Genomic DNA, 26,523 nt, shown 5'->3' on the forward strand with positions numbered 1-26,523 from the left:
AAACTAATTAGAAATAAGTATGGACAAGGGCACAATGCTCCACTAGGCTGGAATAATCAGCTATAGAGCAGAGGACAGAGACTAACTGTTCAGAAAGAAGTCTGCTGGAAGAAACTGCTGTAGAGGTGGAGGTATATCAGGGGTGTCACACTGCTATGAAAATCCCCTTCAAGGTCTATGAAGTAACTTTTCTCTTAGTACTGTGTCTCATTTGGACCTTAATGCATCAGCAACTGTATGGAGCAGGTGGGCAGAGTCTGCATGAAAAAAAAAAATAATAGTTTCCAGGCAAATGAGATCTGTGGACTGAATTTGTCTTTAGCCTAAAGAATAGGCAAGAGACAAATTTAATCTTCATGTACACAGAACGCAGTTGCAAAGGAGAATTGAAAACTGTGCTAGTCAAAATGCCATGCTCAAGGGGCACATTTTATTTAAGTGGATCTCTTATTTAACATGTAGTATTGGCCTCAATGGTCTTTAAATGCAGGTTAGAAAAGCATGTCAGGAATGACACAAGGCAAGGAAATGATCTGAATCCCCCCTCCAAGTCCCTTCCAGCTCTGTGATTCTATAACAGCTATATTCCAGTGCACTGAAATGGGCAGAGACACTTGGTTATGCCAGGGCATCCAGTTCTTGTTGCTGTTGCCAAGTAAGGAAAACAGGGTCACAGGTTGCAAGGCTACTGTGCTGTTCTATCCAGATTTGAGTGTGGCTGTTGCATCCTAAAAGCTTTGGGAGAGCTTCATCTTGCAACTTTTTTTTAAATGAAAACATTCTCCCATGTTTTTAATGGTTGAAGGGGCACTTAGATTCTTGTTTGGGATCACACAAGAAGAAAGTGACAGTTGACCTAATTTAATATCAGTAATATAAACCTGAGTGCGATCCACATGGTAGGATGAAGGGTGGGTTATACTTCTAGTAAATACCAAGCTGCAACAACTTGAGTTTTGGAAGATTCATCCTAGTAAAGTTCTACCATTCACTTTTCATGGTAGAATAGTTAAGATTAAATGCATAGCAAAAGCTACATATTTCATATAATGGCCAGTAGAAACTGTCACTGGTGAATATGATCTGTTAGACATAGATGCACCATTTTTATGCAATTCTCCATCTAAAATAAGATGTAAAGCATCTGCAGTAAAATGTTTAGACCTGTAGCAAATCCCCTATGCCTCTCAGAACATAAGGGCATAGCAGTGCTCTGACTTACATGGCAAATAAAGATGTGGATTTTAGAATAGACAGAAGTCCAGAAGCAATAAAGAAAAATTCAACAGACATGCCTCCAAAAGTTTACTCAGTAGTAAAATGGAAAAAAATCTTCTGGAGAAGAATTCCATCAGCTTGCAGAAAAGCGCTGAATTCATGCACGTTGGAGCTGGAAACAAAAGGGTGAAAAGCAATGAGAGAAACTTAGGATATCATCCTTTATCCCTACAGCAACTGCCCTCTTCACAGGACCATCATACATCAGTGCTATTAAAAGGTCTGTAACAGGAGGACAATATTTCATGTACATAAGGTTTTCCAAAGGCAAACAGTAGCTGAATGAAAAAACAAGACTTTTACAGGGCATTTGCAGGGCTGCATAAATGCAATGGTAGCTACTCAGATATTGCATCTATACTCAGCTGATGAGAAAAGTTTATTTAGCAAAGCCATTAAAGCCTGATTAAAATTTGATGGAATGATAGGATAGATATGGTGAGTCCACTGAGGTCTGAGTTGCTGCCAGTATTGATTAACACCCTTAACAGCCCAGCGGGAATCCTGTCAAAAGCGTATTTCAAATCGAAGTCATGGGAATCAGAATAAAGCCCTAGATAACAACTGCTGTATCATTCAGATGAGTGCTTTATGTCCCTATATGATAAGTGAATGAAACAAGATTGTGGAGAGTTGCCAAAGGATTGTTTTGGCTCACAGACATATGTGAGGATTTACAGATGCTGAAAATACAAGGCCAGGCTCCTACCTGGTATAATTTCATCAACAGAGTTGAATTTTCCACGGCTTAAATATGGCCCATAGTCTCTGTCATGATCAGCTTAAATCAGTATATAGACTCATAGGGAATACAGCTGGCATGGAAACTGATGAAGAAGTGATTATAGAGAGACTTGAGAGAAAAGGCTGTTTCACTGACAGGAAAAATGTATTTGTTCCAACCACCAGGCTGGCAATGAAACGATATAAAACCATGCATGAGAAGGAACAGAGGAGAACAGATGAAGAAGAGGGTTCAAAGAAGTATACAGAGGGAAACAGGCTGAAATTGGAACTGGTATATTAGCAAGTCTGTCATTTCTTTAAAGGTGGAGATAAGAAGCTTGAACTTTTTGTGTCAAGGGAGAAGCCCAAAGAAATTTGAAAGAAGGAGGGAGAGAATGGCTAAAGCGTGAGATTGTTTTTAACTCAGGCATTTCTGCTATACTGGTAAGGCAAATACCAAGATTTGGAAAGAGCAGAAAAAGGTTATGTTTTATGAAAACTCAGTCAAGCATGGTCTAGATTTGAAAGACCGCAAATTAAAAAAAGAAGGAATGAATGCTTGTGATCCAGGGGGACAAAAGGTTAAGGGAGGTGTTGCAGATGACTGAGGTTTGTTGAAAGAATGGAGTTGTTATCAGTGATATGTAGGAGGTAAAGTCTAGAGGTTTGTGGGGCTGGGGTTTTTTTGGTGCTTTCTTGCGGGAGCGAGACGGGGCTTGGTTGGTAGTCACAGAATCACAGAATTGTAGGGGTTGGAAGAGACCTCGAGAGATCATCAGGTCAGGTGCTGTGCTCCAAATCATAATTCTACAGCTAGCTAAAAGATGTTACCCATACAAGGTGAATGTGAAAAGTATTAACTGTTTGCAACCTGCTTTATAAATTTTGAATCAATTGGACATTTATTAAATAGAAAGCAAAAGCCAAATCCCATGTGACTTCATTATATCAAACATTGGCTAGAGTTCATGTCCTTCGTTTACTAGAAGAGAATGAAAGTATTTAAGAATATTCTCTTTTGCCCCTCTTTGCTTAACTGCTAGATGGAAAGGTTTTATTTAAAATATGTCACTGGTATGTTTTTGATTCTGACAGGTTCCCCTTATTCTTGCTCTAAAGACTTATGATAAGGGATGTCATGGGCCTGTAATAGGGGATAACTTTTTGTAGAATGCCTGGCCATCCCATTTGTGTCTTGATCCTCAGCTGAGTGTCATCTGCAGAACTAACTGCTTACAGGTGGCTTTGATGGAGACAACAAAGGAAGGGGGCTGCTTATAGGTGTGACATGATGACCTGGGGAGATTTGCTTCTGCATTTTCACAGGGAATTTAGACACAAAAAGGTACCAGAGTAGTGTCAGGAGAGTAATAGTGAGAACATACAAGGGGAAAAGTTGCTATACATCAGTCATAAATAGCTGGTGTCAATACATGTGCTTTGTTTGGGGAAGTCTGTGGTGTTTGGCCATTATTTTTTTGTTTTGTGTTACAACTTGGCATAGCAGTACTGGTCAGTAACTGGTGGATGCTGCCCATAATGTGGGCTTTTGTGTATTGGAGTCTTTCTCCAACTGATTTTGTGAAAAGAACTGAAGGAGTTCCAAGACACTCTGCAAGTTCTACAAACTGCAGAGTCTGCGTTGTCTCTACTACTTGTTTGCTGTGTTTGTCTGTTGTTACTTTGCTGAATCTAATGAATTTATTGAACTTACTGTAGATTTCTCTCCTTAAAAAATAATCTTGCTTAAACTTAGGAGCTAAGCAACAGAACTGTCCTCAGTACCGATCAGGACATAGTTACTTGTCTGTCACCCAATGCTGGAGATGTTGAAAAGAAAATGGAAAGATAACATGCTTTCAGGGAAGAGTTGTTTGTTTTTATTTGGCTGTTCCTGCTAACATAAAAGCCTGGCTCACTGAATAATCCATGAGAAGCTAATTGTCTGCCAGCTGAAGTCACAAAAATACTGCTGTAAGCAGTCTGCTGTAAATGGTAGATAGGGCAAACCTAAACCAGGAGAAGAGTCCCTAATCACGTTTCTGTACAGGTACTCGCTTGGTCCCACTGCCACATAACACAGGAGCCTTCTGATGTAGGACATACAGAAGCCTGAACTTCAGTCTTGCAGATGGGAAACAGAAGCCCACCAAAACTGACCAGATGGACAAGCGTGATTAACAACATAACTCTTATTTACATCTTCCAACTCCCATAGATTTCAGCGGGAGTTAAGTGGTTTAATGTTTTAATGAGCCTGAGATTAAAGGGATTAGTCAGCCAGGAAGACCTTGGAAAAGCTAAGTGACCTCGAAATTTCAGCACAAATCTCACTTTTAATAGAGTTTAGATATTATATGGTGTTAGGTGTAGAACAGACAGGAGGTAATGCCCCAAACTTTTTTCAGGTTTGTTTGGGTTGTGGTTTGCTTTTTTTAAACAGACCCCCACCAAAAAAAAAAAAAAGGCAAAAAGTGATGTAGCAGTGGTAATTCTTGCAGGCAATGGAGGCTGGGGCAATAAAAGGAAGGTTTCTTGTTTCCTGAGGCCATGGAGTAAAATATTAAGAGATTTTTCTGTACATTGTCATTCTTGTATTAAAAAACAGTGTCTGGAGAAAGGTTTCTTAGTAACTGAGGATAAAAGACATGAAATACTGTGGAGTGTGTGAAAACATGTGCATTTTATTCCACTTTCTTCCAGTGAGAAATGGGATGTCTTGCACTGCTAGTGAAGTTAAATGCATGAAAAAACAGGCTTGGATCAGGCTGGGTGGCTGGTTACAAATTTAAGTCCAAGCTGTAGTGAATACCATGAGTATGAAAGTAATGAAAAGTAGCTGTATCCTTTGAACTTGCATCTTTACTTGCAGAAGCACGATGGCCACTTCACAGTCATCCAGCTAGTTGGCATGCTGCGGGGGATCGCATCTGGCATGAAGTACCTCTCAGACATGGGCTACGTACACCGTGATCTGGCAGCCCGGAATATCTTGGTCAATAGTAACCTCATGTGTAAAGTCTCTGATTTTGGTTTGTCACGAGTGCTAGAGGATGATCCTGAAGCTGCTTACACAACAAGCGTAAGTTCATCTTATCTAATTTGAACAGTTGATTGTCCCTGTGCTGCTTTCATTCCAGTTTCAGATTTTTCTGTGCCATAAGAATAATAGTTTGAACTGGCTTTGTTCCATTCTCAGTCCGTGTGTTTAATAGCATTGATGATGTGTTTAAAGGAAATTTTGGCTGTGTAAGGGAGGTATAACAACTTTGGCAAAAGATTGGGTTTTTTGGTTGGTTTGTGGGGGTTTTTTTTAAGCAAATGTGCAAGTATAAGCAGGAAACTTGTTTGGGTTTTCTGTTTGTTTTCTGTTGTGGTGTAGTTTTTTCACATTGTTTCCCCTACTGCTAATTTGTGTTCATTTACAAAGAGATGTCTTTAAGGTGAGGTGGGGAGGAGGGAATCTCTCCAGTTCCACTCTGTGAAACGTGGTGTCAAGCCTTGTGTTTGTGAATACAGTTTTCATTTTATTTCACTTAAGCTCACTTTCTACAGGATGCATAGGGCCTTTCTGTAAGGTTCAAGTCTCATCTCATTAACACTGAAATTCCTTAAATGATACAAGTCAGTTGCTAGAGTGAAAAATGGGTTTTGGATGGATTTGACTTTTTTCGGTGGGAGGGATGGGGGGACTACTGGGGAGGTGGGGGTGGGAATCCACTGAAGTGAAAAATTCTTGAACATGGAGAACCTTGTTCAAATTTGACTTAGAAGAAAAAAAGTAAATTGCACCTGCAGTACGAAACAAGTAGGGGAAGGAGTGTCTTGGTACTAGTAAAATTACACATTCAGATACATTTTTTCACCATACCACAATGTTCAGTTACACTCTTTTTATGATTGTTAGCACAACATTAAGAATCTTAGCTAATTAAATGCTGATTTCAAGTAACTTTTACATCTACCACTGAAACTAAAATTATTTGAGAGCCAGAGTGCATTCTCATTAGTACTCTCATAAAATGCACAGAGATTGTATGTCCCCACGATAGGGCACAGTGACAGAATTCTAATAGAGATAATAAATTAGCATTAAATAATTTATTTTGTCCTTTTTTCTGTTTCACTTTAAAAAATTGGTGTATGGCCAAAATGAGGAGCTCATCTAATTTAGTAGTAAGTACTCTGGTGTAGCTGTTGAATTCCGTATTGCTGTTCTAATGGGACTATAGGTCTTTTATATATTTTATTTATTTTTAGTTTAAACCTAAAATAGGGGCGTTCTGGTAAACTCACTGTAAATCCCACTTAGAGCAAGGTCTGCACAGAACTGCAAGCTGACTGGAGTAAAACAAGTTACTGCTATATTTTCTATCAGTATTAATATGCAAGAGGGGGGGGGTGTGATATTTTTTTTCCTTTATATGGGAGACCTCCCTCATTTAGTTCTCAAACCCTCTTTTGCTTCATGCTGCTTCTTAGTGTGAGGCTTGAAAGGGAAAATAAACATTATTGCAGCTTAACAAGCTATCACGTGCTGGCTGAGCCTTGCTAATTGTCGGTGGGAGCATTCTGAGCTGGCAGCAAATGCCCCCAGTGACAGGCAAGTACAGTTACATTGCTCAGCACCGATTGTGGGCTGATAAACTCTGCCGGTGGCTGGTGCTGGAGACTCCCAAGCAGTTTCTCCCACTTCAGTTCAGGAAAAATACCAAATGATATCTTGAGGCTTTCAGCTGCTATTTAACCTGCGAGTTTCTGCTGGATAGCAGTACTGAATGATTAGTCTTTGAGAGTAGTTAGTGCCTGCTCTTTCATCATAGCTAGAGCTGCTTTTAATCAGGAAATACTGCGGTAAAAAGGAGTGTATCTGTTGAAGGACTTCCTCGAAACGAAGGGTAATGCTCACCATTTTAGTATCAGTTCACCTAACCAGTTAGCAGGAGAGTCTGCGAGGCAGGTGGTGTAGGTGGAACACCTCAGCGCTATTGCCTCAGTCCTCCAAGGTTGTGACCCCATGCTGCAGCTGGGGCAGGTATCTGTAGTGTGTCCATTGGGATATTGCAAATAAGGAAGGGATGTTACAGATGCTGCTGGCCGGTGGCAGGACCCTGTGTCAGCCACATTTAAGATGAATCTGCTTCAGCCGCGAACTCCACAAAGGTCAAAAAGCTTAAACTCAGGTGGGAAAAATTCTGTGTTTCTTTGTAATATGGACTAGAAACTTTGCAAACTGAAGAAATCAAAGCAGTGGAGTCAGGCATAATAGAAAGTAAAAGCATTTTAAATTGCTCAGTTCCTTCAACTCCATCTCCCACTGTCCTCTCAAGCCGGTCTTTGCATCCAGAGTGGTTGAATTACTCAGGCTGAGTCTGCCCAATTCTTATCTATCACCTCTGTCCTTTGGGAAATGTCCTTCCCTCATCCCTGACGGTAGACTGACTGCTGCAGTCCCTGTTACATGTTGCACTTGTTCTGTGTGATCTGGTGATAGCCAAGTTTTCTGTGGGATGCTCTTATCTGTCAGTCATATGATCCATCCTCTGGGTCTTGCCTTGCCACCCTTGAGCAACTCCAGTAGATGTTGCCTGTAGGGACTCCAGTAGTCCAGTTCCTTTTTTTTTTTTTTTTTTAAAAAAGAAGACAACATAATTATGCCCAAAATTGGGGAATGGGGGGTGGCCAGAGAAAGGAAGAAATAAATTTTTGTCACAGAGGCTGTGGGGGACTCAGTTAAGACTTTGACCCATTAAACAGTCTTGCATGGGAACAGAAAAGAATAGAACCCCACACTGGATCTTGTGTCGTCTCGTAGCCTTCACTGACCATTGTGATGTCATTGACCTGTCTCCTCATCACAGACGTCTTCCCAACAGCAGGCTACATCTACTACTTGAGGGTTCTGTAGCATCTATCTAGTTCCATGCTGTGCTTTTGCCATACAAAATTTAAAATCTCAGTGCTCTTACAAAGGTTCTGGTGCTTTTAGAACGTGTGTTTCCACAGAGGTTTTTCTTGATAACAGCTCAGTACCTGTAGCTACAGGAGATCTGTAGAGGGGGTTCGCATACTGTGCAGTAGTATTGTAGGCTCACGTCTCCCAGTGCAGCACTGCCTGGCAGTGCTCAGGAGAAACTGATTATTTTTTTATTCCCCTTTTTTGTCTTAGTCCTGGTGTCAGAAATCAAATGGTACAGTTGGGTGTTTTATTTGGAAACAAGAGCTACAGCACAACCTGCATGAAATGTAAGGCAAAAATTAGAATTTCCTACCTGTGATATTATGGTCAATATTGTGTGAATGTATTCTCAGGCACAAAAATGGAAATTGATGCAAAAGACAAACTGGCACGACAAGGCTGCATGCTCCCTAGAATTTGCTGGAAGGCCCTTGAAACTTGTGAATTTGCTACATTTGAACAGGCACAGACTGGAGACAGATGATTGACATCTTTTCCTTTTTCTTTCTGTTGTCACTCAATACATGTGCCTTCCTCTGTTTCCTGGTTTGGAAGGGGTCTTACATTCTTTCTATTGGCACATCCTCCCACATGCCAGGTAAAAATCAGGAATCGAGGTCTAGGAAAAACAGTAACATCAATAGGAAAACTCTGAAAGGTAACCACCTAGAAAATTACTACATTCTGTGCTCACACTGAAACGCCAATTAGGACACTATATTCAACTAAGTAGCAATGGAAAACCTGACAAATGCCAAAAATGCACTTTTTTTTTAATGTCCTCCAACCTATTGAGACAAGGGTTGTAAATATGCTTTTGATTAGAGGAAATAAGAGGTTGGCTTCTGTTTGCTACCAGGAATCACAAAATTTACAGCAAGATATTATTTTAGAATAGGAAGGAGGAGTTACAGATTGACAGTTGGATGTCCCCAGCTCCTAAGTTTCAGAGTGATCAGGAAAATACAAGGTAAATTTTGGGATAACTGAATAGTACTTTTTTTTTTCCATGGAGACAAAATTTTCATTTTTAGTAGTTGTTTCCAAGGCAACAGGAGCTCATAAAACACCATTTCTAGTATATAAACAAGCTTTTCTGTCAATACAGAGGACATCTAGGCTCTTGTGTCCCTGTTTTTAGATAGACAATGTTTTATCATGTAGATTCATTTAATCTGAAACATAGTGAGGGTTCACATATAAATCTAAAAGAACCTCATACTTCCAGAAAACCTGATTACATGTAGCAAAATGTTTATAATGTATATAATCAAAACAGGATCTGTGGCACTAGTCCAAAAAGGAGTGAACTGTTATCTCTGTTAAAGGTGACACCTTTATATTCTGCATTATATCTTATTTTTAGTGAGACAAAAAGCTGCTACAAACTGAATTGTATGATATGTAAAGAAATATTTTCTAGATTTCTTTCCCTTATCAGCTGCATTTCTGAATTCAGCCTTTAGATATGATGAAAGTAAGAAAACATTCTATAATAGTTGAAGAACTGATTTATTGCATTTGCATTTCTCAAATCATTTGATGGACTTTATGGGTCTGAGTCTTTTCAGGCCAGTTGGATAGAATACCCCATCCAGGGAGACTTCAGGCTTATCAAATTAGAGGAGCAAAGCAGAATGATGGCAGTAACTTATATCAATGCTGACAAGTAGCAAAACTTTGCGGGGGGTAGGGGGTGTGGATCAGGTATTTTTTAACCTTATTACATAATTTCCATATGTCAAGACACTTTCCACTTTATCTTACTGATGCACAATAATGGGGGGGTGAGGGGCATTAATTTGCTAAAAAGTAAATCAATATGTAAAGGACTTTCTAGTTAATTTGGGATGTGAAACAATAGTTTTTGAACAACTTGAGTGCTGTGACAAGCATACTGCCTAAACATCTACTTTAAGAATCAAATTAATTATAAACAATGGAGTAAGTTGATTATTGTCAACTGTTCAGAAAAATAAAAGAGGCTGTGTACTGTAAAGGGCTGTATTAACCTGTCTTCGTGAAAATTAATTGATGATATAAGGTTGAGCACAATCATTGACAAAGTAATTAATTCTGTATGTGACATTACAACAGCATATTTTTTATCACTAAATTGAGAGAAGCATAATGATAGGCAGGATACATCATGACTTTATGTTTTCAGTCTGCAACTGGGCACGTGGTGTGGAATCCCATCAAGCCGGTCCCTTATCTGGAGAGGTTTTTTTACCATTGATCTTGGTAGAGACTGGCTGAAAAGTGAGTGGGCTGATGTTGTTTGCAACAGACTAATGCCTTGTGAGAAGAATAGTATTTGTTCTCCTCAAGATTTCCAACTTCATTGAAGCCTGGCATGGGTACCTTGCCTGAACACTCTCTTGAAAGCCCAGTTAAAATATTATGGCCTGGGCCTTTTTGCAAACCCCATGCTTCCCTGTCTTTCCACAGTGAGGTAAGCTTTCTGCAGTAGCCTTTCTCTCCTTAGAGCATCAGTCCTCCTTAGCATCTGAAAGAGGGCATGCACATTCACAAGTCCTCTGAGTCTTCCATGCAGCTTGTAAGGCAGTCCTACAGTCTGACACCTCCAAACAGAAAGTCAGCCTTCTCTAATGACTCTTAGTGGGATGAATAGGCCACCCCATGGTCTTCCTGTTCAATCTAGAAATCCCCTTCTTGCTTCTCCCATCACATCCACTCTGTGGTCAAACTTCAGTTGCAGGGTATTTGCTCAGACAGTGTTTTGTAAAATGACAGATTAGCTGGAAGCCAGGGGAAAAGGACAGTTATTCCATTACTCTTACCGTTTATTTGAGGTAAATAGTTAGTCCTTGTGGCCACAGATAAAATGTGGGCCATTTAGGACCTGACCCCCACAATTTGAGGCAAGTGCTGATGTTCACAGAAACCTTTTAACTAAAGGCTGTATATTTCCAGGGCTGCTATGTGAGATCAAAATATTGTTTACCAAATTAGAGATACAGATCTTAAAGGGATCTTGAATGAGTTGGTTGCCTTTTGATAAGGCAATTGGTATCATCTTGTGTCAGGGTTCTTGTGCTCCTGTGCCAGAATCCAGCTGCTGGCAGCTGCTGCCTATCTCCAGACACCACACGTCCCTGTTCTTATCTGGGCATCAGCCTGCTGACCAAAACAGTTTCTTTTAACTGCAAGACAACAGTAGGAATAACTCTAGTGAGACTCTGATAGTACTACATAAAGTAAATATTTTCAAGTAGTTAATTACTCAGAACATGGGAAAGAAGCAAGTTGAGAGCTATGCTCATGTGTTCTGCATGGGAGATGCAGAACTTAAGCGTGTAATGGAATTCATGTCAAGGGGTGGTGAGATGAATCGCCTTCACATGAGTCACCAGCTTCAGCTGGATGTATTCCCTGTTCTCAGAGGATACATAGGGTTGGAGGCCCTGCATGTGCCCCTTCAAGCCTCTGTCTTCTGTTGTGTTGACCTGGACAAAAGTAAAACGTGCTCGGGTTATGCTCCAAGACAAATAGCCAATGGGCAACGGCACAGCCAAAGGAAGAAGTGTCGTGAAGAAAACTTGCTGCCTTCCGGGCTCTGAGTGTGAGGTGTGATGACTTTTAGTAGTGGAACAAAACCCTCAAACTTACTCAGTGTAGGGCATGATGCTTGCTGTTTACTTGGCTTATTTGTAGTAGACTCTGAAGATGAAGATATTTGTCTTTGACAACATTCAAGTACTTTAATACATCCACTCTTTTAGATTCTCCATTTAGCTTTTAATCAGCTGTGATTCCAAGGGGTTTTTTATGAGTTTTTCTGGTTTATTTAACCCCCTGAAAGTTAGTAATGGGAATGTTAACAGGGTATAACAGAGACCACAACAAAAGCAGTAATTTAGGAGGAAGATCCAAGAATGAGACATAAAATTACATTCTCTTCAGTTTTTTATATATGTTTAACTTTCTACTTCTGTGAATGCTTTTCCTCACTGTAACAGTTGTCACTTGAGTTCTGAGAATGCATGAAAAAAAGCATGAAAGTTTGCATTTAGATGTACAGACAATCAAAAGGAACATAATTCAGACAGATTTCTAAATTAAATGTCTGTATTTAATTGTAAAACTCTAATATGTTATCTGTATCATCCTCCTTTTCCTTCCCTGCCACCCCAAGTAGGAACTCCAAATATGCATTTGGCAGAGAAACACAGTTGGAAATTTTGCATTTTGCTTTCTCATGCTCAAAATCATTATGTTGATGAACTCAACATAAGTATGCCCTAACATCTTGGCTCTAAAAAGGGTATATTTTGCACTTCATTCTTAATGTGACTTTTAAAGCATCATCCCATCATTCACCATAACATAATTTAATTTCCAATGAAAAGAAGAAATTGTACTGTCATCAGTCTTTTAAAATGCTGCCTTTAGAGATTTGCAAGCTTTGCCTTTCTATTAGCTTGGATTTCAACTTTTTGTCTGACTCCTCCCAATTTCACATTAACAATTTTGTGTATAAAATGCTACATGTATGTGCTTTGCAATTTCTCAGCTTGATTCTCTGGTCATCTGTGTGTTAATGAAAAACGGACACGTAGGGTAGTATTGAGAATGAACTACTTATGGACCTAAAGTTTCAATGCTGTTGAAGGTTGCTGCATCAAGGAGATAAATGATGAATCTCCTCGTGGCACTTAATACTGATTAGTGATTGCATGGGTTATTCTTTGCTGTGATATTGCCTGGGAATAGTAAAGCATATTTTGGAGCCATGGTTTTCAACCTTTCTCCATGTATTACTGAAATGACTGAAATTTATCCCATGAGGATGCAGATTTGTTAGAGTTTTCCCATTTGTGGGGTTTTGCTTAGCACATTTGGCTTTTTCCTGCCCCCTTTCCTCTCTTAGCCTAAAATACGAGGTTTCATCTCTAAAATTGTTATTGAATTTAGTAACTGGATATTATTTCTCTCTAAGAATATTCACCTTTTCTTTAAAAAACAAACCCAAAAAACCCAAACCAACCAAACCAACAAACAGCTAACCAAAGAATTCCCAGCTTATTGAGATCCTGCTACAGAAAATAATTTGGGACAATCAGCTCCATAGTTAATTACACACTGTGTGAAAAAAATATTTGCCATCTTTAAAACAGTTATGAATTTCCCATCATTTAACTCTATGAACGTATGTTTTTCTACTTTATGAAACAGAAGTGTACATTTCTGACCCAGACCATTCATTATTCAATATACTCTGTTTCCAGTGATCATTTGAGCAAAATTTTTATTCTGGATAAAAGACTCACTGATGTGAATTTGCTGTGTTACACCTCCACAGCAGGCTGGTACATTTTCCTGTTAAGCTTCTGGAACAGCGGCTGGTTTAAATGGCTACACAGCCAGAGCTACACAGATCTTTTGAGTGATGGGATACCTCTCATCACACTAATCCCTATGTCCTTCCTTGCTACAGTAGCTAACATGACTGCAGGAAAAATACACATGCAGTGAATCAACAGAAAATGGTCCAGCAGTGGGATGGGTTTTCCACCTGAGGTACATTGAACCCAGAGAGCTTGTGGAATACTTCAATGAGATCTGGGAAAGGTACCAAAGTGCAATGAAAGTAGAAGAGTGTGGTTACTTTCAGGGTTTCAAGCTTTCCTCTGAAACATCTGACAGGGCTACTGTGCAGGTTACGGGATGAGAGCACCTTGGCTTTGATTCACCATGTCAATTCATGCTTCAAACAGTAGGAGTAACTCCAACCACTAAAACAAACTGTCTGTGGAGAGGCAGGATAGCTGTTTTTGCAGTCCTTGAATGAGGACTGTGTCTGTCTAATGCCGTGCCTGTGCACGGAAAGGGCTGTGCAGGATTCACACAGTGAAATTCTGTGCCCTGTGGTACATAGGTCCAAAATAAGTCAGCCCAGACTGAAAGTTTTTCGGTAAGCCCTTGCTTTGAAGCAGTTTACTTCTGCAAAATGCATTTCCTGCTGAAAACAATAACAAAACGCGACTGTGGAGCGCACAATCCAAATGGCAACAGTTCCGTGGTGGAGTACAGTCCAACGGGGATGGTGTACAGCAGTCAGTACAGACAGACCACAGCAAGCATATAAATATGCACAAGCTTAAAACGGTTTTTTTTGTGGCACTACTGAAACTTAATATAGAATATCAAATGTAACTAAAATGGCTGTTATGGGGAAAGCATTGCAGAGATTAAAAAGGGTGAGGGCATGTGAGGATATATGCTCTGCTAAGAGATAGCAAGAATACTATCATTTAGTATTTTAGCAGTGCAAATAGTGATAAAAATTACCCAGTGTAACTTTTGTAGATAAAATGGCACAGGCACTTATTTGTTAAAAAAAGTAAGAAAGACATTGAAGTGGATCTTAATGATCCTCTTAACAGCTGATACAATGGAAGATTGTGAAACAGAACTGAGGAGAAAACTAGCCTACAAAAATACGTCTGCAATTTCACTATAGTTTGGCCATGATCAAAAGCAAGCAACAACAGAGCAAATGAAAAACACCAGGCTAAAATCTTTCCTAAGCCACTTACAAATTATTAAATTAGATAAGGTTCTTCAGGTAGATCTTGAATGTTAGGGTGCTAATCTGGAAATGTGTTTTAATTGAATTAATTCATGTTTTGTTACCTGACTTCAGTGCAGTGATGTGATTTGCCTTTCCAAATAAAATTGATCCCTAGTTTATGTTCAGAAACAAAAAAAAGGGTATTTTTCATTGTTATATTTTTCTGCAGTTTTGAGTTTCTGATTTTGCTTTGTAGCTGTCACACACCATTAGGGGAATATTACCTGGCTTTATTTTTTAATTCAGATATGAAAAAACACTAAATAAAATATGCATCAAAGGCTAGGTGATGGTTTATGGGACCATTCTTTGTGTTAGGTACAAGACAGAATTCTAGACAATTGATATAACTGTCCTCTGTGTTTAAAAAAAAATAAATCTACTTTGAAATTTGTAGTTTAATCACATACAATTGCCGCCTCTTTGGGAAATGCAGGTTTTATTGCTAGGAGATAGATACTGATTTGTTTAATGAGTTTGAAGTGCACCTGTTCGTTAGCCAGCCGAAGACCTGAAGCAGCTATACGTCTTGCCTCTGGAAAGGGAAAGGGAAGTGACTCTTTTAGCAGACCCATTTGCTGTTAATCCTCCTTCTGCATAACCTGTTGCAGCATTGCTGAGTCCCTGCTGGTAGAGAACGTGAAAGTAGTATGGCTATAAAGAGAGACTGCTGGTTAGAAAGGAACCAAGGATAAGCTGGGGAGTCTCTGGAGCTGCCATCTTCAGAAGGTGGCTGTTTGTGACCATACTGTTCTCTTCAGGGTATGTAATAGCCTGAAAAAAGATGTTATTAAATGTCTCCATAAAGCTGCAAAGTGCACTGGGGGTTTTGTTGTTGGTTCTTTTTCTCCAAACAAGTCACATTTTGAAAAGTTTAAATGTAACATACCCTCTTTATATGCAGAGTTGTAATTGCCATTGCTTCTGGTGACCTAATGGTCTTTGGGGAAGGCAGACACCAGAGATTTCATGAGAGCAAAGGGGAAGAATCGCTTCCCTCATCCTGCTGGTCATGCTTCTTTTAGACACAGCCTAGGTTATGGATGGCAGAGTATTAATTTAATTTCAAATTAGAGCATTAATTTAATTTCTTTTAGCTGCATAGAATCATAGAATGGCATGGGTTAGAAGGGACCCCAAGGATCATACAGTTCCAACTCCCCTGCCACAGGCAGGGACACCAACCTCCAGGCCTGGATCTACACAAGGTTGCCCAGGGCCCCATCCAACCTGGCCTTGAACACCTCCAGGGACGGGACAGCCACCACCTCTCTGGGTGGCCTGTTCCAGCACCTCACCACTCTCTCTGTAAAAAACTTCCCCCTAATATCTCATCTAAACCTTCCTTCCTTTAGCTTTAATCCATTCCCCCTTGCCCTGCCATTGTCTACCCTTTTAAAAAGTTGATTCCCCTCCTGTTTATAAGCTCCCTTCAGGTATTGGAAGGCTGCAATGAGGTCCCCCTGCAGCCTTCTCTTCTCCAGGCTGAACAAGCCCAGCTGCCCCAGCCTCTCTTCATAGGGGAGGTGCTCCAGCCCTATAATCATCTTCATGGCCCTCCTCTGAACCCTCTCCAACAGTTTTACATTTTTCTTGTATTGGGGTCCCCAGATTTGAACACAGTACTCCAGCTGGGGCCTCAGGAGGGCAGAATAGAGAGGGACAATCACCTCCCTGTCCCTGCTGGCCACCCCTCTTCTGATGGAGTCCAGGATACCATTGGCCTTGCGAGCTGCAAGAGCACACTGCTGGCTCATGTTAAGTTTCTCATCTACCAGAATCCCCAAGTCCTTCTCAGCAGGGCTACTCTCCAGGAGCTCTTCTCCCAGTCTGTATCTATGTCTGGGATTCTTCCGGCCCAAGGGCATATGGAGTTGATTACTTGCTTTTATAATTTTTTTAAAAATTTTAATCGGAATGACCATTTTCAAACTGTAATTGGAGAAGCTGTTGTGACCGTGCTTATACAGTGTTAGCAATACCTTCATTCACTTGGAATACTACCCACACTTAAGATTAAAAATCTAGGTGTGCTGACAGAAAATCGAAGTTATTGCTTTGTTGCTAATTATGTGAATGAATATAGTCCTGAACACCTGTTTTTTTAGGCTATTGCTAATAATGGACTACAGTTTACTTAGTATTTCAATTTTACACGTATTGACCAAGGCGCAGTGTATCAAAAATATCTTTGCTCTGTTAAATATGTTGGAACAGACCTGCAATATGCACAGCTCCTGATATAGTGTTTAATGAGTTTAAAGTCAGTTCATCGAGGTCAGAACTGTTCCTTTCAGTAGCATGTCAACTACCAGTAATTACTGTAGGTTATATATTCTGATATATAGAACACACAGAGCAATGTCCTTAAAGCTCTGAAAAAGAATGTAGCTTAGTTGTATGTTTGTTAGGTTAGGGTTTTTTCCTCATTCAAAATTATTGGTACCTTTCAAAGACAAGTTAAGAAATTAAATCTGTTTACTATGTGCTGTTGAAGACAGAAGAGGTAAGCAATTCACTGGGAAAAGAAAATCATTCAGCTCCAGTGACCCGAACAGCTCAGCTCCAACTCTGTTATTTAGCTGTTGTTAGGTGGAAGGAAATAAGATCTGGATTACTTTTGTTTTCGTTTGTTGCACCCCACTCTCCATGGGAATTTATGATCCACGTTAAATACTGCATTGCAAGAAACTTCTCTGTGTAGAGCTACATAAAGCTCCTGGGTTGAAAATTTGAAGCTGGTTGAAAATTTGAAACAGTTGACTTCACTGACTTTTGTAATGCTTCATAATTAAATTTTGGTATATTCCGTAGTAGGATGTAAGTCCTTTGTGGTATGCCCATGGAGTACAGTCAAATGAATTCTGAACGCCAGTCCCATGGAAGATTAATTGGCAATGAAAAACCCACCTGTTAGACTTGGACATTTAAAAGCAGTCATTTTTTTCAGACATAGTCAGATGCATATTTTAAAGGTCACGGGGAAGGAGTCTTAAGAGAAGGATGCTGGTACTGTATCTTGTGATGCTGTAGGAGATAGTTTATGTTTCCGTCTCCATTTTCCCCTGTTGTATTGTGTTTTGCACTGAGCACACTGTACCAACTGGTGCGCAAACAATTTTGACACTGGAAGAGACTAGAAGCTCTCAGCAACAACACTGGGCAATGATGCAGCCTTATTTTTTAGAATTGAGAATTCCTGTGTGCTAAAAACCCATGACTTGGATACACCAGTTTTTCTGGGTTGTTTTTTTAATTTGCATGTGACTGGCAAGTTTTGTGTTTCATGGAGACGCACATTTCCAATTTCAAATTTACCAAATTTGAGGCATTAAAATTTCAGAGACTCTTTTGATGTTCTTATTTCATTAAAATAAATGGTAACAAATCATAAAAATTATGCTAAGTTAGCAAGGACTTGACCCTAATTGATTTTTAGCCTGACATTCTGCCATCCAATCTTCGAGACACGTATCTGGGGAAAACAAAGATTCCTTTTCTTCCTTATAGACAGACTTGGGTGTTTTGTTTGGGGGTTATTTTTTTGTTGTTTGGTTTGTTGTTGGGGTTTTTTTGAATGATGATCAGTGTTAGTATATAATGTCACCAAAAGGAGGCAATCAAGAGATGAGGGAGAGAAGGGAGCAGAAGACTTGCAGGAATACAAAGGAGGAAGGAAAGCCTGACACTTCTGAAAGTAAGTAGAGTCAGTATTGTTTTGATTTTGTTAAAACCTAATGTTTGCTTGATAGTCATCCATACAGAGAGGAAATCTGAGCTTTTGTGGGAAACACATCAATGCCAGAGGGATGCTGAAGTCCAGTTTATGCAACTTCATGAAAATGGATGAGAAAAGCTTGGATACAGAATGCTCTGAGGAAAATCTCAGGTTCAGTAGTTTTCTGAGCTGTGGTCTTCTGGACTATGAGTCACCATCTCCGTAGCTGCATTCATCAAAGCAGATCAGTTGTTGTGATTTAGCCCTGGCTGGAGGCCAGACACACATTGAAGTTGGTCTATCACTCCCCCATTCAGTGGGACAGGGGAGAAAATATACACTGAGAGGCTGTATGTTCTTGTTCTGTCTCCCTGCCTCAATAATAAATTTAACAGAGCCAAAGCAAGTCATTCTACTCTTTCATATCTGGTGCAAAACCTGGAGCTGGCCAAACTTTGACTGTGGGTTTTAGCATTTACTTTGTAAGATTACAAGGTCCTAGACTGACATGATAAAAGTTGTAGGCTTTTCATTTTCAAGGACCTGCCCTTTAAAAATCTTAATTTCATATTTAAAGATGGTATCAAGCTCTTATCTGGCCTAGTAGTACAGCTAGTCACTTCTCTGGGTAACATCTCATGGTTCAGAAGGCTTAGAATACATTAATGAAGGAAGAGCTCTCAGATAAAAAAGAAATATCTTTTCTCATTGTTTAACTACTGCTCCTTATATTAAAAAAAAAAATCTCGCAAAGAGTAGAGCCAGCTGAATATGAAGGGTTGGAGTTTTATCTCAGTATGATTTTGGCTTCTGTGCAGCAGTGTGCAGTGCTTGCATTCCACCGTCTTCCCCCTCACCCTTTGGGGAGATCCTCTGGTCTGACTGCTACTGGTGCCAGGGGTTTGATATTCGCTTTAGCTAGAAGATGGAAGCCAAACACATGCACCTCTCAGTTATGAATTTTTTTCTCACTTTGATACTAATTCAAATATTTCTCCTGTACATGATATCAAAGTTGTTGTAAATGGGATTCTGTAATTAGAGAAGGAAGTTTCTGAAGTAAGATATACACATATATTAAACTTAATCTACTCTCATATTTCTGCAATAGGAATGTTAACTTAGGAACAAGTCTGACCTAGTTATTTAGCGAAATTAATCCCCAGTGAAATCAACAAGAATTTCTGCTGACTGTGTAGGAATTGCAGTTTGCCCTAAATAGGCAGGATAACTCTAGAAAGGGATTGTTCACTGTTGCCTGTCTGCTTACAAGAATGAAAGCTAGATTATTTTTTATTATTTATCAGTCATGCACAAGCCCTTGGGAGTCTCACTTATATGATTTCTGTGTTTGCCAGATTTCCAAAACTTTGCAATGACCAACTTATTCTTGTTAGCTTTGCTCTTTGGTGGATTTTCCAGATAGCAGCTCCTTGCTCGGCTGTGAGTTCTTCCCTTCATTACATACACAGGGAGAGCAGGGGATGATTCATAGCTTACTGTTACTGTGGTTTCCTTTAAACAGAATGCCGCAGGAATATTGCAGCACAGCGGTTGTCTGTCTTAAAAAACACGTTAGACCTAGATTTGTATGGCTCTGATAAATCTGGGTCAAACATCATAGCCTTTGCTCAGTACTTATTCAGGCAAAACTCCCATTGGTTTCAACAGGAGTTTTGCCGAAGCGCTGTGGGATTTTGCCCTTAGTACCTGAAATATTTGATCTGTTTCTTGCACTTGGGAAGCTGGTGTTCTAGAAGCAAATCACTCGGCTTGTCCTTGACTGCCCCACTGTGGCTGTGTTAGCTTCAGCTTGAAAGGCGACAGAAACTTCTGTCTCTTGACATTAAACATATCTTCATCGTCAGAATATTTAAAAAAAAACCCACAACCCTCTCTGCATATTTATTATATTTAAAGCAATTCCAAAAATCTGTGTGCATTAATTCTGTATATTATTTCATGAAATAGAAGTGGGAGGTGGAGGTAGACTCTACATTCCTTGCTTTCCTTCTTTCTGCTTCAGAACTTCAGCTTTTTGCTTACAGTGACATTTTGGGGTGAAAAAATGAACTTCTGTTTCTTAAGAAATCTGGTGGCCTTTTGTTCTCTCCTGTAAAATGCTTCACAAGTGCATATCACTGCCATACGAGGCTTTTGATTCCCAGCTCAAATGTCAGAAATCCATCCAGTGAGGGTTCGGTGAACACACAGTTTTATGAAGTAATAGATGAGGCAAAATGAGTCATTAATAAACTCAGAAATTTCACAGCTTTCTTAAAATAATTATTTTCTTTGCAAGGAAGCTATTAGATAGGTGAAGATGCCTAGTTGACCTCACCAAGAAATGTGCAGTATTTGAAAATAAAGGCATATAAAGATTTGAAGCCACATGGAAGAACTGATTTTCTTCTTAGAAATGTGGACACACTTACCACCTTGATTTTGTCTTGATTTTCTAAAATTAGATGAAGAACATTTTGGAATGAGATTTGTCATCTTCTCCCATCACGCCACATCACTAACAGTGCTTTCATTTCTACTCTTAATTTCTAACTGCCTCTATCTTCACTCTCAGTGCATTTCCTCTTACAGCTTCCATTTTCTCTTTTCATTGTATCTTGGCTTGTATCGGACCCTCTGACTGGAACTATCACAGTTTTTCCATCAGGTACTCTGCTTTTCATTTAAATTCCCTCTTGAAGATCCACATCTGAGGTTTTAATGGAAACCCTTTTGAATAAAAATGCAGTCACCCTACTCTTTACTTCAAAAAAAACCCTCTCAGATAAATCTCATAATAAATGTGTTGTGCATCTCTTTAGAAGCTTTCTTATCCTTGCTCAGGCTGAATAGCTCCCAAACCTTCAGTGCTTCCACCGAGATAAATACTTCTAGTCATGGATAAGCTGTTATTCAACATGAACAATTAGCTTGAGTGTGTAGGCTTTTTCTCCCACTGTAGCACTCATTGCCAGTGCAGAAGGATATTTGGTAAACAGTCAGTTGTTGCCTGAGAAAAAAAAAACAAACCCAACAAAAACCAGTAGATTTGTTTCTCCAAAATGAGGAAGCTGGTTAAAATATGGTGACAATTAAAAAAAAATGTTTACCTCTCTTTGCTCAGGCTCCTTTTAAATTTCTGATAGTAAAAAAATACAGCAAACTTTAAGAAAATTTTACGCCTGAATCCTGCAACTCGACTGCCACACTTAGGCATTCCTCTTACTTCAGCCTCTTTAACAATGTCATGGTTATGCTTAATTTATTTTATTTTTAAACGCAAAGAGGCTTTCAGCACAGATATACTCACAAAATTACAAGAGCAGTAGTATTGATTAAACACTTAGGCAGATATTCTATGTTCCTAGTCATTTTCTCCTGGAATATCCTGCAGCCTGGTCCTGGTTTGGTTGTGTATCAGCAAGTAAACATTGCACAATTACTGAAACTGCATTTTCATATTATGTTTAATGTACTTATATAAAGCAAATTTCTCTGAATTGATCATTTAATTTTACAGCAAATTGACAACATCATTAGCTTCATAGAAGTATGTAAGCTGAAGAGACTCTCTTCAGCCTTTTCTATAACAAACTGTAATCATTAATTCAAGTTGTCAAACAATACAAGTATTCAAGTACATCTTTAAGTAAATGTTCTCAATATAAAGTTTAATTTGTTCCTTGTTCCCTTGGTCCAATTTTTGGTATAATTTTCTCAGACGTAGCGCTCTGACTAATCTTTTCCATACAAGTTTAGTAGTTCATTACAGGAAATGAAATAATTCAAATGTGTTTTAAAAGTAAACTGCTCCTGTTCTGGGACTATGGTTCGCTCAGGATACTTACTTTTCAAATGTGCAGATGTTGATTATGAATGGAAACATATTCCCAGAAAATGAGAGATCCTGTGTGTATCTGTCTTGAGGAAAAACTGCTTGAGTCTTGTTGTTCTAAATGAAAAGAATATATAATATGCTGGTCTACATTTTACCAAGCTACTTAGTTATTTCTAAACACTTGCAGTTGTAAAACAGAGAGGAAGTCAACAGGCCATCTTTCAAAGCACCTAGGCACGTCAGGAAAGCCTATTATGACATTTAGTCTTAGCTTTTCATTTTATGTTTTTACTAATTTTTGAGTGCTTGACTGTGTAGTCTTAAACTTTGTCTTGCATATTTTTTTATTTATTATGTAATGTGAAAAAAACATATTCCTTCAGCAAGCTAAGCTGGATAAGAATGGAAGCAGGAGTACCACAGTTTCCCTTGGCTTTAGGAGCAGGCAGGTGAATTGCCTTGTTCAACTGGGACTCTGTTCCCTATGCCAGTCTGAAACACTCTTGGCCCTCTCTTGCAGCTCACACTAAGTCGACAGCATTCCTGCTCATGGTTTGTAGTACTGTCCCATCAGTGAGGCATGCCACGCAGGCTAGCCCACCTGCCTCTCAACAGCTCCTCTATGTACCGTGTTGCTTTGCACTTTTTTTTTTTTATTTTTTTTGTCAGAAAGATTGAAAAAACTTTCTGGGATCCCTTTAGTCTCTTCATCAAATTGTCTTTGTTCATGGTACAGCACTGTTACAGCAAAAGGAGGTATAGAGAAAAGAGAGAAAATAGACAGATACACCTACCAGCTGTGACTAACAAGAGGAATATGTTTCATTGCATAGTATTGCTTCTGAAATTTGCTTAGTTCATAGAAAATGGGGGGGGGGGAGCCACACCACAATATAATGTATGTCATTCAATGGAATTAATGCACACCGTGTGCATTAATTAAACTTTCTTTTCTAAGTCTTTTCTAAATGGGAACTGCCAGGGGTTCATGAAACTGTCATGCTCATAAATTATTTAGCAGCTCTGCTACACTTCTTGAAAGAATTATCCATAGCTTTAGTAATTTGTTGAGCTTTTAATATCTGTATTCATCTGCTTAATTAGGAAATTATAATGGGGGTTGGGAGGGTGTTGCTGTATATACTTTTTTTAATATTAACTGAATAACGTCACATTGCTGTATCACCTACAGTGTAATTTGACAGGCAGAGGATACTGTGTTTTTATGGTTAAAGGTTTTAATGTCAGGAATTCTTTGGGATTTCTCTTCTCAGGGCTTTAAGTCCCTATTGGTAACTGAGGAGAAAAGGTTTGGACCCTGAGTCAAACAGAACTTTAGGCAAACATGTAGATCTTACCAGCAGGTTAGACGTAGTCAATGACTTTATGAATTGTATCAACCCCACCTCATCTCTAGGAGGTTCTTCAAACCTCAGAGAGGAAAGGACCACCTGCTTCTTGGTGCACATCAGCATGTGCACGGCTCAGCATGAACTTCTCAAGGCTGCCTGTTGCCTGCCACATCTTACCTTCTCTCAACAGGTCTCTACCTGAGTAAAGTCAGTAGCACCCCAAGCAAAGGGACCTGCACCAGAAGTAAAACTGTAGGTAACGTGTCACCTCTCCCTGGGCTTTCACCTCACCTTTACACAAGAAACAACCGTCAACAAAACAAAAAAACCTGCCTTTCTCCTGTATCGTGGTCTGAAGAGACCTGTTACTCCTCCTCCTGACTGAACAGCTAAGAAAAATGCTTAGAGAGCACAACAGTGAAGCTCTATCTTTCTTCAAGCATGTTTTTTTGGGGGGCTATACCTGAAGGCAGAGTCAAGGCCTTATTAAAAGTATACTAGAATTTGCTCATTTTAATATACTTTTTTATATATTCCAGATAGCATGTTATATAAGAAATATCTTTCTTGCTTCTCTGACAAGATATTTTTTCTGTGCAGGAAGGCTTGTCACAGCGGAACTTGCAGAGGAAACAGCAGAAGCATGTTTGACTCTCTATGAGGTCATGCCTTTTTGGTGACTGCTGCTTCATCCATCTGCCATTAACTGACCTATATTTTTTTCCATGCCCTAAATATCTGCTCACATCCAAAATCCCATTTCAGTAGTTACAGATGTTAGGTTTTGACAAAATGTACTTTTCCCCCACAGATATAGTACATAAATACTTGACACATAGACAGCTTCTTTCCAAGTATGTGTAAGGTCCCAAGGAAAGTCCTCAATTCCTGACATCTTCTAAATTGTAAGAGGACAGACTGTTGCTTGGGATAGTTTTTGTCTTGTTGCGTGTGGTTTTTGGTTTGGGGTTTTTTTCCCTTTTATTTAGCATACCTACCAGCACCAGTATTGTACCTGGGGCAAAAGTAGCAACTTCTACGTGCTGCTTTACAGCACATTCAGTCAAGGTTCCTTTGACTGGCTCCTCTGGACGCCTTTCTCCATCTCAAAACATTTGGCCAGCTACCGGCTTTGCTGCTTAAAGTCCATGTAATTGTCAGTTCAGCCTTGCCTGTTGACAAGGCGTTGTGAAGTCAAGCTATTACATGATTTATTTCCCTGATCTCCTCAGAGTTGCAGATTGCAGTGCAACAAGCTGTATCTTCTCTGTACGGAGGTACCTGTTTCTAGTCCTGTGTGTACCACACTGGAGTTGAAATTCTTGAGTGTTGTGAGGCATACAAAGAAAAGCAAGAAAAAGCCTCTGCCTGCCATGTTTTTTCACTTAGCTTTCCATGTGAATAATGCCATAGTGCTCTTGAGTTTTAAACATGGAAACATAAGGATTTGAAACTGAAGATTGAAATTGTTACAGGGGCAACATAACACCATCCTGTGTACCACAAATGCAACATAATACCAGGTGTCTTGAGTGTTTGCTTTTGGGTTTCTGACGGTGGTGTACTGTATTGTCCTGGACTTTTTGCACAGACTTGTTTCTAACCAATAGCAAAGGTATTTGTATTAGTCAGTATACATCAACTAGTGTTGCTTGGTAGTCTATGCAATAAAAAAAAAGTATAACACACATAAAATCATAAGGGAAGATTGATGTGACATACTGAAGACTCATTAAAATTAAAGAGGACTTTAACTCAAGCTTTAAAAGTTCTACTCCACAGGTCTATCCCATTAAGAGAAATATCAACACTGCACACTCCAATTTGTGTGTATAAATTTGATTACAGCAGATGCACGGGCTGGGCTCCACAAACTACTACCATCTCACTTGTCAGCACCTGTGATTTTACTCCAGGTTATCTTTGTGAAAAATCAACTCCTGGAATAATCATGGGACTGAAATACCAATGCCTTTTCCCCCCCCTAGTTCTTGTAATAGTAAGAAAACATTTTAAAAGCTGTCCTTAAAATATCCTCCCCCCCAAAAAACGTTATTGTGGAAAAAATAGCAAACTTTTGCATTTTGAGCAGTAACTTCTGTCATGGAAGATGAGGCTGGGACAAGCATTTATGAGGAGTACCTACCTCTCTACTTAAGATCTTATTCTATTATTAGAGATGTATATTTTGATAGATGATCATGGGGAAAAAGCTGTTTCTCATAGTTTATATGCACACAACTCTTCCTGTTAGCTGTGAAACACCAGTTTTGTAGTCCATGTGAAGAGCACCTCAAAGCTGTTAAGCGTGCCTGCAGGTTTCTTAAGCATCACACATTTTTATTTGTAGTTGCTTTGTTGCTAATGTGTCCATGGAGCTAGCTGTTTACTGCTCACTTCATGTATGTACATGTATTCTTTTATTTTTGTCAGTGTCTCAAAATATCAAATCCCAATTTTCTGTTCTATTAAGTTTTTATAGGCAAATATCTATCAGTATCATAACAGAAATTCATAAGACTTCATGAGGATACTGGAAGGATTATTCACACACTTAGGAGCCATCGTGATCATTTCATTTCTACCCAGCTACTACATATAATTTCACAGGATTTCCCGCTTGTAAATAAAAATACTTCTATCTACCTCATTATTTACAAGAAAATTTGCATCTTGTCACAACAGGCAAAACTACAAAGACATCTTCAAACGAGAAGACCTTGTAAGATGAGGCATGGAGCCCTTGAGGATTTTTCCCCTTTCTCTAGTTTTGCCTTTTTCTCTTTTCCTTCCTGCTTTGCATCAGCTTATCAGAAGTATAGAGCTACGGACAGAGTAGGTGAGAGGACTTAACAGATCCTACTGCTTACTTGTATGGGATCGTGACACTGTTGATGAAGTACACTGTGATGTTTATCCTAGAAATGGACCAAATGCCGCGTGTTCATTGGAACATCTGTGAGTTTGGCCTGATGACAAGTCCCAAAGCAACGCATTAAAACCAACATTTTGTTCCTGCAGCTTAGTAGTGGTGATGTGAGTTTAATCAAA

The 26,523-nt window shown here is 39.3% G+C and overlaps 1 protein-coding gene across 1 annotated transcript in view; it reads left to right on the forward strand.

Moving 5' to 3' along the window:
* Nucleotides 1–26,523, forward strand: part of EPHA6 (EPH receptor A6) — a gene marked incomplete at both ends in the record, with an annotated part of 502,842 nt that overhangs the window by 443,095 nt on the left and 33,224 nt on the right. Inside the window, one exon of the mRNA XM_084267717.1 lies at nt 4,877–5,086. Within this exon, the coding sequence (XP_084123843.1) occupies nt 4,877–5,086 (210 nt within the window). The remainder of the gene's footprint in view (nt 1–4,876; nt 5,087–26,523) is intronic.

The sequence above is a fragment of the Gallinula chloropus genome, assembly GCF_964237585.1.
Source record: "Gallinula chloropus genome assembly, chromosome: 1".
Classification (NCBI taxonomy): domain Eukaryota; kingdom Metazoa; phylum Chordata; class Aves; order Gruiformes; family Rallidae; genus Gallinula; species Gallinula chloropus.